At 59.7% G+C, this 15,894-nt stretch overlaps 1 protein-coding gene across 1 annotated transcript; it reads left to right on the top strand.

Annotated features, from left to right (window-relative positions):
- Nucleotides 1-433: 433 nt before the first annotated feature.
- Nucleotides 434-7,249, top strand: INHBB (inhibin subunit beta B). Its single transcript, XM_026017765.2, has 2 exons — nucleotides 434-2,066; nucleotides 4,470-7,249. Exons 1-2 carry the CDS (start codon nucleotides 1,613-1,615, stop codon nucleotides 5,243-5,245), a joined length of 1,230 nt encoding a protein of 409 aa, XP_025873550.2. The 5' UTR covers nucleotides 434-1,612; the 3' UTR covers nucleotides 5,246-7,249.
- Nucleotides 7,250-15,894: the final 8,645 nt, after the last annotated feature.

Below are 15,894 nucleotides of genomic sequence, written 5' to 3'. Positions count from 1 at the left end.
ATGCTCGGGCGGCCCGGGGCGCTGGGCTGGGGCACTGCAGCCCGGGAGCCGCATCCACGCCGAGCCCGGGAAGGCGCACCCCGGGAGGCACCAGAGGGGCCGCTCCCGGGGGCGGGGGGCGGGGGGCGGGGGGCGGCGGCAGGGGCCGGGAGGGGGCGAGCGCAGGGGCCCGGGCCGGGAGCGCGTCCGTGTCGCCCGCCGCCCGGCTGGGGAGGGTCCGGGGCGCCCACGTGGTGGGAAAGTTTCGAGACGGCAAAAGTGTCCGGGCACTGCGGGGCGGGGGAGGGGACGGCCCGGCTCGCCCCTCCTCCCCGCGGAGGCAGAAAGGGGAGCAGCGGGGGGAAGCGGGGGGAAGCGGGGGTGGGCGTGGGGAGCGGCGGGGGTGGGCGTGGGGAGCGGGCGGCAGCGACTCGAGCAGATTCCGCCCCCCCGGCGGGGAAGGCCGGAGCGGGGAGGCGCGGACGGCCCCTCCCGCAGGGCCGGGACGAGACTCGCTCCCCCCCCCCCTTTATGCCAACGTCTATCTCAACGCGCGCGCACATACGGAGATTGTGCGGCTTTTTTTTTCCCCCTTGGGAGAAAAAACGAGGCGAGTAAAAGGAGAGAGGGCAAAGGGAGGAAGTCCTCGGCAGGCTCCGCACCGCGCCGCGGCCGCCACGCTCCGGCTCGCCCGGCCCCGGGAGCGCCCGCGGGAGAGGAGCCGGGGCCCCGCACCGGGGCCGCTGCGAGACTTTGAGGCGCTCGGAGCGAGCTCGCCGCCGCCGCCGCGACAGGGCGAGAAGGGCCCGGCCTCCGCCTCGGCTCCCAGCCTGCGCCCCGCGCCCCGCCGGCCCGCGCAGCCGGCGGAGGGAGGGAGGCGGCCGGCGAGGAGGCGGCGGAGCGAGCCCGGAGCGCGCAGCGGCCCGCCCGCCGGTGGATGCGGCGCCCCGGGAGCCTGGAGACAACTTTGCCGCGTGACGCGCCGCGAGGACTGCAGGGCCCGCGGCCGGGGGCTCCGCGCCGCCTCTGAGCCGGCCCCGCGCCCCGCGCCCGCCCCGCTCCGGCCCTTCCCGGCGCTCAGGTGCGAGCGGGGCCCCGCCGCAGCGCCCGCCGCAGCGCCGCGCAAGCCGCCCCGGCCCCCTCCGCCGACTCCGGCGCCCTCGCTTCCGTCTCGGCCAAGTTGCGTCGACCGGCCCCTTCCCACCGGCCCCGCGCGGCCGCTTTCGCTTCGCCGGAGCCGCGGGCGGCGGGCCCCGACGCGGAGAGGATGGGGGGGAGGCTGCGGAGGCCGCGGCGCCCGGAGACGCCCGCGCGGCGCTGACCCCCGCGCCCCCGCCCGCGCCCCCGCCCCGCCCCCGCCGCGGCCCGGCCCCCTCCCCGCCGCGCGCAGCCCCCGCGGCCCGGCCGCCCCCTCCCCTCCCCTCCCCCTGCTGCCGGCGGCGGCCCTCCCGGCGGGCGGGCGGGCGGAGGCCCGGGCGGGCGCGGGCGCGGGCGCGGGCGGGGGCGGGGCGGGGCGGCGCGCCGGGAGCCCGGAGCCCGGAGCCCGGAGCCCGGAGCCCGGCCCTGCGCTCGGCTCGGCTCGGCTCGGCTCGGCTCGCCTCGCGGCGGGCGCCCTCGTCGGCAGCGGCGCACCATGGACGGGCTGCCCGCTCGGGCGCTGGGGGCCGCCTGCCTCCTGCTGCTGGCGGCCGGCTGGCTGGGGCCCGAGGCCGGGGGCTCGCCCACGCCCCCGCCCCCGCCGGCGCCCGCCGCGCCGCCGCCGCCCCCGCCGCCCGGGGCCCCCGGCGGCCCGCAGGACACCTGCACGTCGTGCGGCGGCTTCCGGCGGCCCGAGGAGCCGGGCCGGGTGGACGGCGACTTCCTGGAGGCGGTGAAGCGCCACATCCTGAGCCGCCTGCAGATGCGGGGCCGGCCCAACATCACGCACGCGGTGCCCAAGGCCGCCATGGTCACGGCCCTGCGCAAGCTGCACGCGGGCAAGGTGCGCGAGGACGGCCGCGTGGAGATCCCGCACCTCGACGGCCACGCCAGCCCGGGCGCCGACGGCCAGGAGCGCGTCTCCGAGATCATCAGCTTCGCCGAGACAGGTGGGTCTGCCCCGCGGGCGGCCCCGCGCCCCCGCTCTCCCCGCGGGGCGCGCCCCAGCCCTGCCGCCAGCCCCCGCCGTGCGCCCCGTCCGTCCGTCCGTCCGTCCGCCCGCCCGCCCGGTGCCCCCCGCCCCCCACCCCTGCTCCCAGAAATCAGCCCCGGCGCCTCTGGGCGCGCATCCCCCTCCCGGCAGATGCGCGCGGCCCTGGCTCCGCGGGCGCTTGCTTGGCGGTTGCTTAATGTTTTTGTTTCCCACGACCGGAGTGTAGGCTCAGCGGTGTGGTTGGAGATGTGTGTGCTTGTTGATGCCCGTGGGCCGAGAAGTGGGTGCGTGTGTGCGTGTGTGTGTGTGAGTGTGTGTGTGTGTGCGCGCCGGGAGAGGCCGGGCCGCTTCCCTCGCCGGGCAGGGCAGCGCGGGCTTGCCAGGATTGCTGCCGGCTCGCTGGGGAGAGCTAGGCAACCTCCCTCCGATTGTGTGGGCACCGGAACCGGCGGAAGGCAGGCTTCTCAACAGGTCCCATCATTTACGCAGAGAAAGACGCGGCTCGGGGGCAGCCCCGTGCCTCTGGGCTTGCCTGGCAGCCGCAGCAACCCCCTCGCCTGAGAGCCGCAGAGTTCCCAGTTAACAAAGGGTAGGAGTCCCTTCTGGAATCTTCTCCCGGCCCTGCATCTGCACATTTCTGCCACTGTCCAAATGTAATAATCGAGGGACAGAAAACCTTTCGGAACTTTAAGAGGAGGAGGAAAATGTGCCGGCGCTGAAATGCTGCAAGTGCTTTCCACTCCGCTGTCCTTTTCAGGACTTGAATGAGCCAGGCTGGCTTTTGTGCCTGGAGCTCAGCCCCATTTGTGCCGAGGGGACTGCGGAGAAGGTCGCAGAGGGGGAAGCCCTGGTGCAGGCAGGGCGGGGGTGGGCAGGGAGCTTGTGTGTGTGTGTGTGTGTGTGTTGGGGCGGGGAGCGGTTGTGTCACCAGGCTGAAAATGCCCCCCACCCTCCCAGGCAGCAGGCAGACGGTGCCGGTGCCGCCTGGGGATGAAAAGGGATGAAAAGTTTTGCATGGCCGGGTGTGGAGAAAAGCAGAGACAATCGGACTGGTTTGTGCTTAGAAAGAAATGCATTGCTGTTTTAGCTGTCCGACCGAGTCAGGGAAAGCTCGACATGCAATTAGAGAGCTTGGATTAAAAGGTGCTTTGGGGCCCAGAGTAGAAATGTGATTCTGGAAGGTCGAGGAGGCCTTTTGGTCCCGGTGGCACAAAATGACAGCGGGGGCTGGTATATTTCTGGTCCATTTCACGGAGCCAGCTCTTTGACTTATAAATAACAGATTCAGGTCACAGGCAGCTCGTCCAAGACCAGCTTTTAAGGCTGCACTTTCCCCCATTTCAAAGTCAGATGTCAGTGTTATTAGAGGAGCCAGGCGAGGCCTGAGGAGGGGGCTGCAGGGCAGTGGTAGGAGGTTTGATAAAACCAGCCACGGCCACACAGTTGCCTTATTTGTTCTTCCTGGAGAAAAAAAAAAAAAAAGGAAGAAAAAAGTCCAAATTGTCAGAAGAGTCACTGCAATGTAGGATGAGAGAGTAGTTGTGTCTGGGTTGGCATGGCCTCTCTTCTTGTTGAGCTGAATTATGGAGGAGACTAACAAGCCAGTTCCCCTTTCCCTTGGCAATTTTGAACGTGCCATTAATGGGGAGCCAGCGTCTCATGAAAGGAGCGGACCTCAAGTTTCAAGGCTGAATGTCCTGTCCCTTGGAACTAGTCAGAAACGAGGGCTGCTCTTTGCAGCCTGCAAAGCACACGTTCCTGTGTTAGAAATCTGAGCAGAGCTCGCTTGTTTGCAGTGGAGGTTCCACTGGGGGTTGGATCAGATCATGCTTAGGTAAACACTGGGAAGAGGCGGTAGGTGGCTCAGCTCGATTTTGCAATGCCCTGAGTTAACCAAAAGAAAAAAAGAAAAAAAGAAAAAAAAAAAAAAAAGAAACTACCTTTCCACTGAAACAACCCACCCTAAAATCCTCAGTGCGATCCTGGTTTTGTTTTTCAGATTTCACAGATACCCATAACAACTTGTTAAGATCTTGGCCTCCTGACAAGTTCCTCTGTTGAGCTTTGAGGCCTGACAGCCTGTCTCCAGGGAGCCCTGGCCTGGGAGAGGTGAGGCAGGATTTTATAGGCCTGGACCCTCCAGCTCCAAGCTGGTCCGGGTTTCTCAATGGAAAACGATTTTCTCTGCCTCTCCCAGGTTACAGTCAGAGGCCCTGGCCCCAGGAACAGTATTTCTGGTCAATAACGTTTTCCAGCTGCGTGGCAAGTTCACATTCCAGCATCATGCAGCAGAGTCTCTTTCCCCATTGCCTCGTGTTCTCCTTGAATTAACTTGGCCTGCTCTCCCACCTCTCCGCAGATGGCCTCGCCTCCTCCCGGGTCCGCCTGTACTTCTTCGTCTCCAACGAAGGCAACCAGAACCTGTTTGTGGTGCAGGCCAGCCTGTGGCTTTACCTGAAGCTCCTGCCCTACGTCCTGGAGAAGGGCAGCCGGAGGAAGGTGCGGGTCAAGGTGTACTTCCAGGAGCAGGGCCAGGGCGACCGGTGGAACGCGGTGGAGAAGAAGGTGGACCTCAAGCGCAGCGGCTGGCACACCTTCCCACTCACGGAGGCCATCCAGGCCTTGTTTGAGCGGGGCGAGCGGCGGCTCAGCCTGGACGTGCAGTGCGACGGATGCCAGGAGCTGGCCGTGGTGCCCGTGTTCGTGGACCCCGGTGAGGAGTCGCACCGGCCCTTCGTGGTGGTGCAGGCGCGGCTGGGGGACAGCCGGCACCGCATCCGCAAGCGGGGCCTGGAGTGCGATGGCCGGACCAACCTCTGTTGCAGGCAACAGTTCTTCATTGATTTCCGCCTCATTGGCTGGAACGACTGGATCATCGCACCCACCGGCTACTACGGGAACTACTGTGAGGGCAGCTGCCCGGCCTACCTGGCGGGGGTCCCTGGCTCCGCCTCCTCCTTCCACACGGCGGTGGTGAACCAGTACCGCATGCGGGGCCTGAACCCCGGCACAGTAAACTCCTGCTGCATCCCCACCAAGCTGAGCACCATGTCCATGCTCTACTTCGATGACGAGTACAACATCGTTAAGCGGGATGTGCCCAACATGATCGTGGAGGAGTGCGGCTGTGCCTGACCACACGGCAGGGCTGCGGCGGTGGTGGAGGGGCGCCAGGGCCGGAAGGGTTCCCCCCAGCCCCCGTGGGGACCGCCGGGTGCCCGGCCGGCTCGGCGCGGTCCTGACGTGGGGCTGCCCGGAAGGCACCAGGGCGAGGCCCGAAACGTTTTCCTACTACTTCATCGAGCAATCAGTCAAAGCCAGAGCAAGAACCCTCGACCGACGTGAGATACTTTCAAATGCACACGTAGACACGCACAGCCAGACGCATCCTGCCACCCACACAGCAGCCTCCAGGATACCAGCAAATGGATGCGGTGACAAATGGCAGCTTAGCTACAAATGCCTGTCAGTCGGAGAGAATGGGGTGAGCAGCCACCATTCCCACCAGCTGGCCCGGCCACTCTGAATCGCGCCTTCCGAGCACACATAAAAGCACAAAGACAGAGAGACACAGAGAAAGAGAGAGAGAGAGGAGAGAGAGAGAGAGAGAGGAGAGCGAGCACGGGAGCCACAGAGAGGAGAAGCAGATGCGGGGGTGGGGAGTGTGCGGACAGGCAGGAGGGCTGCGTGTCCCCCTTTGCTTGTGTGCGAGGCCTGCCATGCCTCAGCATCTCCTGGCTCAGACACGTTGGCTTCCTTCCCTGCCTGGGATCCTTCATGCTGCAGGACCAGGGGAAGCCTGTCTTTTCCCACCCTTGTAGAGGGAAAGAGGCCCAGAACGGACACAACCTGCCAGAGACTGCGGAGCCGTGGCAATGACCCTTTGACTGTTGCTTGGGTCCCTGGCGTGACTTATATGTGTGTTTGTTTTTGGGGTAGGGAGGGAGGGAGAAGAGAAGGGTCTTAATTTGATGCTTTAACTGATCACTAGCAGCTGACAGGTCATTCATTCCAGTTGTATAATTGAAAAGGGACTTTGCTACCAGGTATGACCTTTTAAGTTAAGATTTGAATTGTTCTACATGGGAGGAAAAAAAAGTTGCAATCTGTGCCCTTCACTGGGCATATTCCTCTAGGACTGGTTGGGGAAGGGGTGGAAATGATGCCCTAGGCAAGGGAATGAGCCCAGAGGAGGAAACGGTGGAGTGGAGGCATTCTGGAAATGCTTGCGTTGGGGAAGGGGGGGGAGGATGCCCCCCCACCCCCAGCAGGGTTTGTGGGAGGGGAACACTTCAGCCGGTGTTGGAGAGCTGGGGAAGGCTTTCCGGCTGCTTTGCAGAAGTTGCCTGCGTGGGTCCCGGCCACCAGGGCCGGCCATGGACGCGGCCCCCGCCTGCTCGCCTGCCCGCCTGCCCTTCCTAGCACTTGCCGACTTGCCTGAACGCACATGATATAGCACTTGCCCATCTGCGTGTGTCCAGAAGTGGCCCTTGGCAGAGCACTGAACTCGCTCACCCCCAGATGTCCAAGTGCCACGTGAACTATGCAATTTAAAGGGTTGACCCACACTAGACGAAACTGGACTCGTACGACTCTTTTTATATTTTTTATACTTGAAATGAAATCCTTTGCTTCTTTTTTAAGCGAATGATTGCTTTTAATGTTTGCACTGATTTAGTTGCATGATTAGTCAGAAACTGCCATTTGAAAAAAGAAGTTATTTTTATAGCAGCAAAAAAAAAAAAATACAGTTAAATGTATTATACATAATTTTGGAACCAAAGAGGCCAACAGATCAGTTTTAATTTTTATTAGATGGTGAGGCCATCTTATATGAGGTAGACGTTCTGAACAATCCCTTGAGTGGCCTGCCAACGTTTCAGGGTATAAATGGATTTTGTTTATTCAGTTTGATGTGTCTTTTCTATCTTTACACACCCAGAAGGTACAGAAAAAAATGACTATGGTAGATTGCAGGTGTGCGTCCTTAAATCCCCACCTTTATGTTTATTTAATAAAGCTCCCCTTAGGTTCTGTTTCATAATAATTTAAAACCAAACAATTTTCCCATAGACTTGCTGTTAAAGTATTTTACATCTGTGTACAGTTTAAGAAAATAAAAGGTGGAGTGCCACGGGCTTCCTGCCTTGTGTGCTGTGCGGGGCGCTGGGGTCTGGGCTGGAGGCGGTGGCGGGAGGAGGGTGTGGCCAGCCGGGCGTCCAGCCTTGATGCCCGTCGCCTCCGCGGCTCGCTCCCGGCACTCTCTGAGTCCTTGCCACGAGCACGGATGTCAGTCAGAGACTCTAGGAAAAATGGCAGAAGATCAAAATGAAGGACAATTAGCAAATTCATGAATTACACATTTGTTTACCCTCCCGGTCCCCAGACTAATTATGTTTTACTAAAGCCACATCTATTACCACTTGAAAGTGCCGGTTTAAGCCCCCATCCCTGGAAGGAAATGTAGAACCTGGAAGACTGAAGCCCACCTGACCTGCAGGCCCACCCCATGCGCTAATGCAGGTGACCGTAACCCAGAAGAGGCTAGGACTTTAGGGCAGAAGGGTGAACAGAAACCGGGCCCAGAATGTGCTAATTGTCCTTGCTTGTGGGGATTTTAACTGGTGGTAGTAGGTGGTGGTTTTAGCAGTGACAACTGTCCAGCTGCTATGGCGGGTAGGACTTGAGATAGCCGCGAAGTGCTGTTTTGTATCCTGCTTTCTGAGGGTTGGGGGGAATGGTTTCATGTTCATTTTCCTGATTCTGGAATCTGAGGCTCAGAGAGGTTCAGAGCTTGCCTCGGGTCACACAGCTGGGACAGGCGCCTGGAGCACTTGAGCCCGGGCGCGGCCGGCCAACCCATTCCACTGGGAGAACTGCCGCCCTAGAACTGCCGCCCTAAAGCCCGGGCCTTCATTTGAGGCCCTGCAGGGCCAATGGGGTTACTCCTTGGTTTTTGGGTCACATGTGGTCTTCCCAGGGAAAAAAAAAAATATTTGAGTAGGGCAGGACCTTACAGATTGATCCAACCCCATTAAGGGGACAATGGGGGAAGTGATGGAGAGCTGTGGGCAGCGGGAAGGACATATCTCAATTCGCACCGCCAACTGGTGGCAGGAGGCCGCATCTGGCCTCTGTCTTTGCCTATCTGCAGGAGCTGCTGCCCTGTCAGCCTCTTGTCCTGAGGGATATGTTTGTTGATCTGCAAGGTCTTCAGATACGATACAAGGTAATAGCAGCAAAGAAGAAAATTGAATAAAGACCAGCCTGGCCCGGGCATTTGGGGTGTAGGTCAGGATCCAGCTGGTTCTCTGCAGTGGGCTCCATCCAACTAATGCTGGTTGCTCTCGGTCCTCAGTCTAGCCCCTGCCCACCCCTGGCCCAGGAACTTTTGCGGGCAGCCTCCAGGATGCCTCTACAGTTTGGATGTGGGGCATGTCTGGGGCCCACCTCTGGGGCTGTGCTTCACAGCATGGACCCCACAGTAGCCCCGAGAAGGGTCTGGGACTCTGAGGGTCATGAGGCCAGCAGGCTGGCAGACACTGTCTCTGAGTGGTACTCGGCTGCCCTTTGCTGGCAGGTGTCCCTGCGGGCTCCGGCCCTGCTGGGACAATGGGAGTTGGCAGTAACTTTTCCTGACAGGTGCAGTGAGGCCAGGCATGCACCCCCCATCTCGGGGCCTAGTGTTCTTGCTCAGTAGGGACGTGATGCTTCCTTCCTGTGCTTCTGAGGCCATAAGCTCCCCTGTTCCTTCTTTCCCATGTAGGTCTCAGCCCTTTTCTGCCAATTGCTTTTTCCCATGCTCTGCCCTTATCTTCCCAGTGGACCAGCTCCGGGGGAGGGGGGGGCCCTGGAGAGCAGGCCTGTCACACCGCCTTCCAGGTCCCGTGCCTCTGACCGAAGAGCCCTCCTGCTCTGCCTGAAAGTTCTTTTCCTTCTTCGGGCCACCAGGCTGTTAGCCTCTCATAGGACCAACCGGCCAGCCAGGGCCAGAGGCTGTTACCATATCCACCTCAGATGTCTCCATCACCCACCCACTGCGATTCATGACATCCCACCATGTCAGATGCACCCTTGGCTGACCTTCAGACACACCCTGCGTCCTCAGTGACTCAGTGGGCCAAATCTGAGGTGGGGGTATAGGAAGTCGGCTGCGGTGCAGAGAACCCCTTGTTTTGTTTTTTTTTTAAAGATTTTATTTATTCATGAGACACACACACACACACACACAGATTGGCAGAGACACAGGCAGAGGGAGAAGCAGGCTCCACGCAGGGAGCCCCACGTGGGACTCGATCCCTGGTCTCCAGGATCACACCCTGGGCCGAAGGCAGCACTAAACCACTGAGCCACCTGGGCTGCCCCGGAGAGCCCCTTGTGCAGACAGCGCTATACCTACCACCTCTCTCTTCACCCCCATTTCCTGGATGGGCAGACTGAGGGGCCGTTATGCATAGGCTCCAGGGGTGTCCTGTGTCTGTTTTCCCTCCCAGCCCTCTGAGAGTTTGGCTTCAAGTGGAGCACACCAGGGGGTTGGGGGGAGAGGGACTGCTCCCCAGCCCAGGGTGGAGGCAGCATTTAGGAGGGCCTGTTATGTGCCAGAGCTTGCATGCATGCTCCTGCTACTGGGGGTGACACCACTGCCACCTGGTGCAAAGGCTGGGGTCCCTGCCACCGCTCCAGGCAGGGTCTGGGACAGCGACTCGGGCAGCTCTTGCTCCGTGGCTGGGCCCCTGCCTCACCTGAAATTCCAGCCTGCCCAGCACGCAGCTAGCATGTCCTCTGCAAGGCCCTGTGGGAATTCTTGCTGGGAACCCCATAAGGAGCAGGCAGAGCATCCCTGCAGCTGCCTAGACCTCCTTCCAGGGCAGGGACGAGGGGTGGGTGGGTATAGGCTGCCACCAAGCCACGAGACTGCTATAGGCCAAAGAAAGGATGCCCATGTGGGCAAAGGAGCAGAAAGCAGGCGCCTTTCCCGAGGGCAGAGGCTCCAGGAGGAACCCCGGCCCGTACTCAGCTTCCAGTGGGATGCCTTGAACAAATGATGAGCTACCCGGGGGGCCCTGCAAGATGAGCTGTGCCACCTGTAGGTGAGTCGGGGGGCGTGGCAAGCTCTGGAGGCCTGTGGGCTGTGGGGTGAGCTCGGTGGTGCCGGGGGTTGGGGGGGCTGTTAGTGGGAGTGGAGGGGGATTTGTGGGTGAGGTGGTGTGATTGCAGGTATGACCGTCTGCATGTAAGCTGTGTGTGGGGGGGTGCGAGACTGTGTGTGGCTGTGTGTGAGCTGGGGGTGTGTGGGTGGCTGCCTCCGAGGCTGTGTGGGGGAGTGTGCATACGGGGTTGAGTGTGAGGCCGTGTGGGCTGTGAGACGGCGGTGGTGGGGTGTGGTCGCACGGTTGGTCGTGTGTGTATCTTGCCCGTTTGGTGTTCTTCATCATGAGGTAATGCACCTGGCCGGTTACATGCTTTGGGATCGGGGTGGTTATATTTGTAAATTTGGCCTGTGGCTGGCGAGCCCCCCTGCAGTTGGGTCAGGGGGCACAGGCACCATTTCTGTGACCTGTGTGGTTGCCTCCAGTATGGTGTCACCGAACCCTGCTGCCCTACCCTGGTCACTCAATTCTGGGGGTTGGGGGAAGGTGTCACCATGCTGTTCCCGCAGCTCTGAGGCGGCAGCAGTTTAAAAGTAGAACAGTACCAGGACGCCTGGGTGGCTCGGTGGTTGAGCGTCTGCCTTCGGCTCAGGGTGTGATCCCGGGGTCCCAGGATCGAGTCCCGCATCGGGGTCCCCACAGGGAGCCTGCCTCTCCCTCTGCCTGTGTCTCTGCCTTTCTCTGTGTGTCTCTCATGAATAAATAAATAAAAATCTAAAAAAAAAAAAAAAAAGTAGAACGGTACCCTCTGGCCATTTAATTGCTCAACAAACTCTTTCCTGGGTGCTGTTCTTCTGTGCTGGGGGATCATCAGTTTGGTCCTCATAACAATCCTGGTTGGAGGGGGAGCAGGTAATATTGTCCCCATTTTGCAGATGAGAAGATTAAGGCTGAGAAAGCTATTCACCGAAGGTGGCACAGCTCATAAGCAGCAGAGCTGGGATTTGCTCCCAGGGGCTCTTTCCGAAGTCACTTAGAGCCACTAGGCTGTCCAGTGGGAGGGGTAAGGGAAGACCCAGCTGTCCTGGGGCCTACCTGGAAGAGAAGAGAGGCTGGGGCTCAGGGTTTTCTCTCCTCCCTCCCACAACTCCTGACCCAGACTCCAGCCTAGCATATCAGTGGCATCCGTGCACTGAGCTGTTCTTCTGTCTATGGGGACTGCCACCCATACGCCATCCCTACTCCTCCCTGGCCAGGTGGGTGAGACGGCTGCTGGGTCCGATTCTTAGAAAACAGATATGGATTGAGCAAAGCCGAGTGGGGGTGCAGGAAGCCGGTGGCTTTGCCTCTGGATCCAGCGGTGGCCGGGGAGGCAGTCTGCACAATGTTCCATGAGCACAGGCGCTGGAAACATGGGTTTGGGGCCTGCCCACCCGGTTTTGTGATCGCAGCCCAACCTAGCTTCTCAGTGTCGTCATCTGTAAAATGGGGCAATGGCAGTGCCTACCACGCAGCCCAGAGGCTCAGGGGCTTGTCATGAGTGTTGAGGTGCTCAGAACAGTGTCCGGCTCCGGTGTGGTTTCGCTGGTGCTGTTCTCAGTGCGCTTCCCTGAGTCAGGAATGGTGCCAGGTGCCCCACACGAGAGCCCCGCCCTTCCTCCTAGAGGCCCTCTCTGGGACACTTCATTCATCCCTAGTTATTCATTCAGTGAATATTCACAGGGGCTTGTGACACTGTGGACATGAGCTAACATTTATTGAGAACGTACAGCCGTCGTTGTAATGCTTCACACCCGGGTCTGGTTAATCTTTACAACCTCCCCGTTTGGCAGGTGAGGTGTACCCATTTTACCGACGAGGAGGTGAGGCTCGGGAAGTAGAGTGCCTTGCAGGAGGCCTCATAGCTATTCCAGGGGCGGAGTGGCGTCCGTGGCCTTCCAGACACTGCCTCCTCTCTCTCTAGTGTTCTCAAGAGGACCTCGGGGCCACTGAGCCCCAGGAGCTGGGGGAGGGTGGAGGAGGCAGGAGGGAGAGCTGCTGTAGGGCCAAGGGGACCCAGGGCTGCCGCGGAGTGTGCCCTGGAGAGGCCCTTCAGGAGCCCTCAGGAGCCCCCAGCCCTCCCCCCATTCCCCCCCCCCCCACCCGTGCCTGCCCACCTGCAGGTCCCGGTGAGAACGGCCACTCTGTGAACAGGCACGGGGACCTGTTGGAGGTCACTGCAGACCTGCGGACCCCCAGAGAATCTGATGGGGGCAAAGACCCACAGAGGTGTGGAGAAAATGCATAAGAGCCACATTAGCAAATGGGATTTCAGGGATGGATTCCTAGTCCCCCTCATTGAGGCAGGGGAGAAACAGAGGCAGACAGAGGATTGCAGAAGGAGACATTAGCACACCCAATAGCACACCCGATTACAGCTCCGCATCCACGTCAGCTCGCAGGGCTTTTTGTAGCCAGACATTCCTGCTAGCATCTTACCTCCTGCTCCAGGTGGGCTCCTGTTCTGTTCCCTCCTTACCCACTTCTTTCCACCAGGCCTTCCAGCACACTTCTGCTCCCCAGGCCTCCCCTGCCCTGCCCCCTTTAGCCGTGTGTCTCCTTCCCCAGCCCCAGGGATGGTGATGGTGGGGAGCATGGGGTGGGTTCCTGGGTGCCGATTCCAGCCCTGGTCTAGAATGAGGGGTATGGGAGGGCTGGGTTTGCCTGACTCACTTCCCTTCCTCATTACTGTGGGGCCTTTGGGTGGAGCACAAGGCCCTGGGGTCCACCAGTGGAAAGGGGAGACTCTCGTTGGCCTCCGTGTGCATATGTGTGAATCTGACAGACATCTTCACCCTGGGGAGCTCCAAGCCTTGTGCAAGAGCCCTGGTTTTTAGGCCACTTGTGAACCCTGTCATTGACCCAGTAGGAGTACAGCCCCAGGCCTCAGGGGACAGTCTCAGGGTGGTCTGGCCCTGTGTTGGGGCTTTGAGGCATCATCTCACTTCTCACAGGAAGCCTGGGAGAGAGGCAAAGTCCCTGCTGTTCACCCCATCTGCAGCTGAGGCTCTTGGGGCCACCTCCCACTCCCGGGGCCTCAGGGCATCCTGGGCAGCTAAGTGCTCCACACGGGCTCTGACACTGCTTCTTAACTTTCCTGCTGTGGGGCAGGCCCTGAGGACACCCTGCAGCTCTGTGCACCCTGAGGACACTCTGCAGCTCTGTCTGGGCCTCCTCCTTCCTTAACCGAGAGCAGCTTCTGTGACCCTCTCAGCATTAACAGCACAAGTGGCCTTCATGTGGGTACATCTCTGGAAGGGGAGGGAGTGACACCTCAGACCCATTGTACGTAAGTCGTACCTTTGGGGAATGGCCGGTATGGGAACCAGGGAGGGGCTGGGGCCTCCTTGGCCCTGCCAGAGGCTGAAGGCTGTGCCCGTCACCTGTTTGGTGATGGCAGCCACAGGTCAACACTGCAGGTGGGCGACTCACAGGTCTTTTTCCCAAACATACTCAGGGCATTCTCCCGCCTTCCCTGGGTAATAATTTAAGCACCACTTGGTGGACCCGGTTTCTCCCCTATATAAAATCCTTCCAGGGCCCCCAGCCCCAGAAAGAAGTCTGGTGGCTCCTGGGCTCACCTCCCCACCTGGAGCCCGCAGGCCCCTCCTCGTCCTCCACGCTCAGGCGTCAGCGCCCATCCGCAGCTCACTGCCTTCAGCTCTGTGCCTCCAAATGCCCTTTGCTGCCCCCAACACCTGTTCTCCCCCTTTTTTCTCGGGTCATTGTGCTTCACCCTTTGGGGCTCTGGAGGGGGAACCCTGACTCCCAAGGCTCAGGGAGCTTCCCTCCAGTCTTACCTGCATGGTCATGGACATACCTGCCTGGAATCTAGGGGAAGAGGGGTTCACCACGGCACCGTCCTGAGACTGGGGCAGAACTAGTGCTCAACTGCTAAATGAAGGAATGTAATCACGCTCAGGGGGAGAGGTTGACCCCACTCACCCATTTCCCTGATGGAGCAACTGAGGCTGAAGGGGCCAGCTGGTCCTGGGGAGAGTCTCAACTGGCTAAGACCAAAAGCTAGCGCTCCTGGCCGGATTGGCAGTCCTGACCACGCCTTTGTTATTTTTCTTCCTTTTAAGAGCACCCGTGCCCCACAGGTGACTCATGCAATAGCATTTCAAAAGCCTGTAATTTGCTCTGAGTGTTCAGGCTTCATGGTGAAGCACTACCTCACGTAGGAGCTTCTGCTGTTGCCCTGGGCAAATGCAATGCCCATCTGCCTGGGTGGCAACGAAGGGCCCAGGCTCCAATAACTTTATTGGAGTCCTTGTTGGCTTCCTGGTTCCCTCCAGGGGCTTGTAGCACCCCCGAAGAAGGCATCCCTCCCTGCCCTGGGCTTCTGCTCCTGGGAAAGTATGGTTCGCCACCCGAGGGTGTCTTATAAAAGTGAAACTTTAATTAATCAATCACCAAGAGATGAATTGGTTAATGTGGGCCCCGCTCCCCCATGGGTGACTGGCACATTAATGAGTGTCAGTTATTTCAGCATTAAGAATTAATGCTCCGACCGCGCCGAGAAGGAGTGGAAAGTGCACGGTGCCGAGTCGGCTCTACGGACCAGCCCACCACCCAGTGGGGTTCACTGTCTTCTCTAGGGGGTCTGAGCAAGGCCTCAGGGCAGTGCGTCCTCTTTGCTATTTCGGTGTGAGAAAGGGCCCTGGACGAGGGGTCAGGGAGCTGGACTTGGGAGGCAGACTGTAAGCCTCACCAGGGCAAGGGCCTCATCTGCTTGTGCTCTTGTCTCCCCAGCGTGGGATCGGGCCTGGCACGCAGCAGGTGCTCTCAGTAAATCCCTGCTGGTCGCTGCCTTATCCTGGCCCTGCCACTCAATTTGATCTCAGGTGAGTTTTTTGCCCTCTCTAGCCTATATTTTTCTTGTTTGAAACTAGATTGGACTAAATGGTTCATTCATTCATTCATTCATTCATTCATTTCTCTAGTTATTCCTTGTTTGTTCTCACTTCATTTCTTAAATGCCTATTATGTGTCAGTACCCCAGAGCCAGCACTTCTCTCTCCTTGAGAACAGTCACCTGCAGCTCCCATAGGCCCCTGCCGCAGCCGATAGCCATTCCCTTGGCAGAGACAAGGCCCCGGGGCTCCAGGATGGCATTCAGAGGGGCAGGTCATCCTGAGCCAGCTTCACATGAACTTCATGTGAACTTCGGCTCCCAGGCAGTCACCGGGCATGCCCTTGACCTCCTCTTACGGGATTATTCTGTGTCCCCTGGTGGCTGAGGACGCCATGGCTTTAGCCATGGGAAGTTCAGAAGTTTTCACACAGTGTTTCACCTCTTCTGAGTGCCCGGCTGGGATATGCTCTCACCTATCACCCATCTTGGAACGGGCAGGGAGAGATGGCTGGCTTGGCCTGAAAAGAGATATCTAGGCTGGCTGCCTTGGTGTTGGGAGGTTAGGTGGTCTCCCCACGAAAGTAAAAGCTAAAAAAAGAGTTCCCATTCTGTTTTGTCTTCAGTGAGTCATGGGAAGGCAGGTCCCAGGATTCAGTGTTTTAGGAGGTGGGGGTGCGGGAGCCTGTTGTGGAAAGCAGATGCACCAGAGGTTGGTTAGATCATAGAACTGTCGAGAAGCCCATCCAACCTCTCATTCTGTAGAGGGATAGCCATGGCACAGAGATTACAGACTTGCC

This window comes from Vulpes vulpes, chromosome 5, assembly GCF_048418805.1.
Source record: "Vulpes vulpes isolate BD-2025 chromosome 5, VulVul3, whole genome shotgun sequence".
NCBI lineage: Eukaryota > Metazoa > Chordata > Mammalia > Carnivora > Canidae > Vulpes > Vulpes vulpes.
Note: the sequence above shows the minus strand (reverse complement) of the source record. Positions and strands in the feature narration are given on the sequence as shown.

What these genes read in the sequence shown, in the direction of transcription:
- INHBB (XM_026017765.2), top strand. Translation starts at nt 1,613, where the DNA reads ATGGACGGGCTGCCCGCTCGGGCGCTGGGGGCCGCCTGCCTCCTGCTG. An exon ending in CATCAGCTTCGCCGAGACAG is followed by an intron (nt 2,067 to 4,469) that starts GTGGGTCTGCCC and finishes ACCTCTCCGCAG; the next exon opens with ATGGCCTCGCCTCCTCCCGG.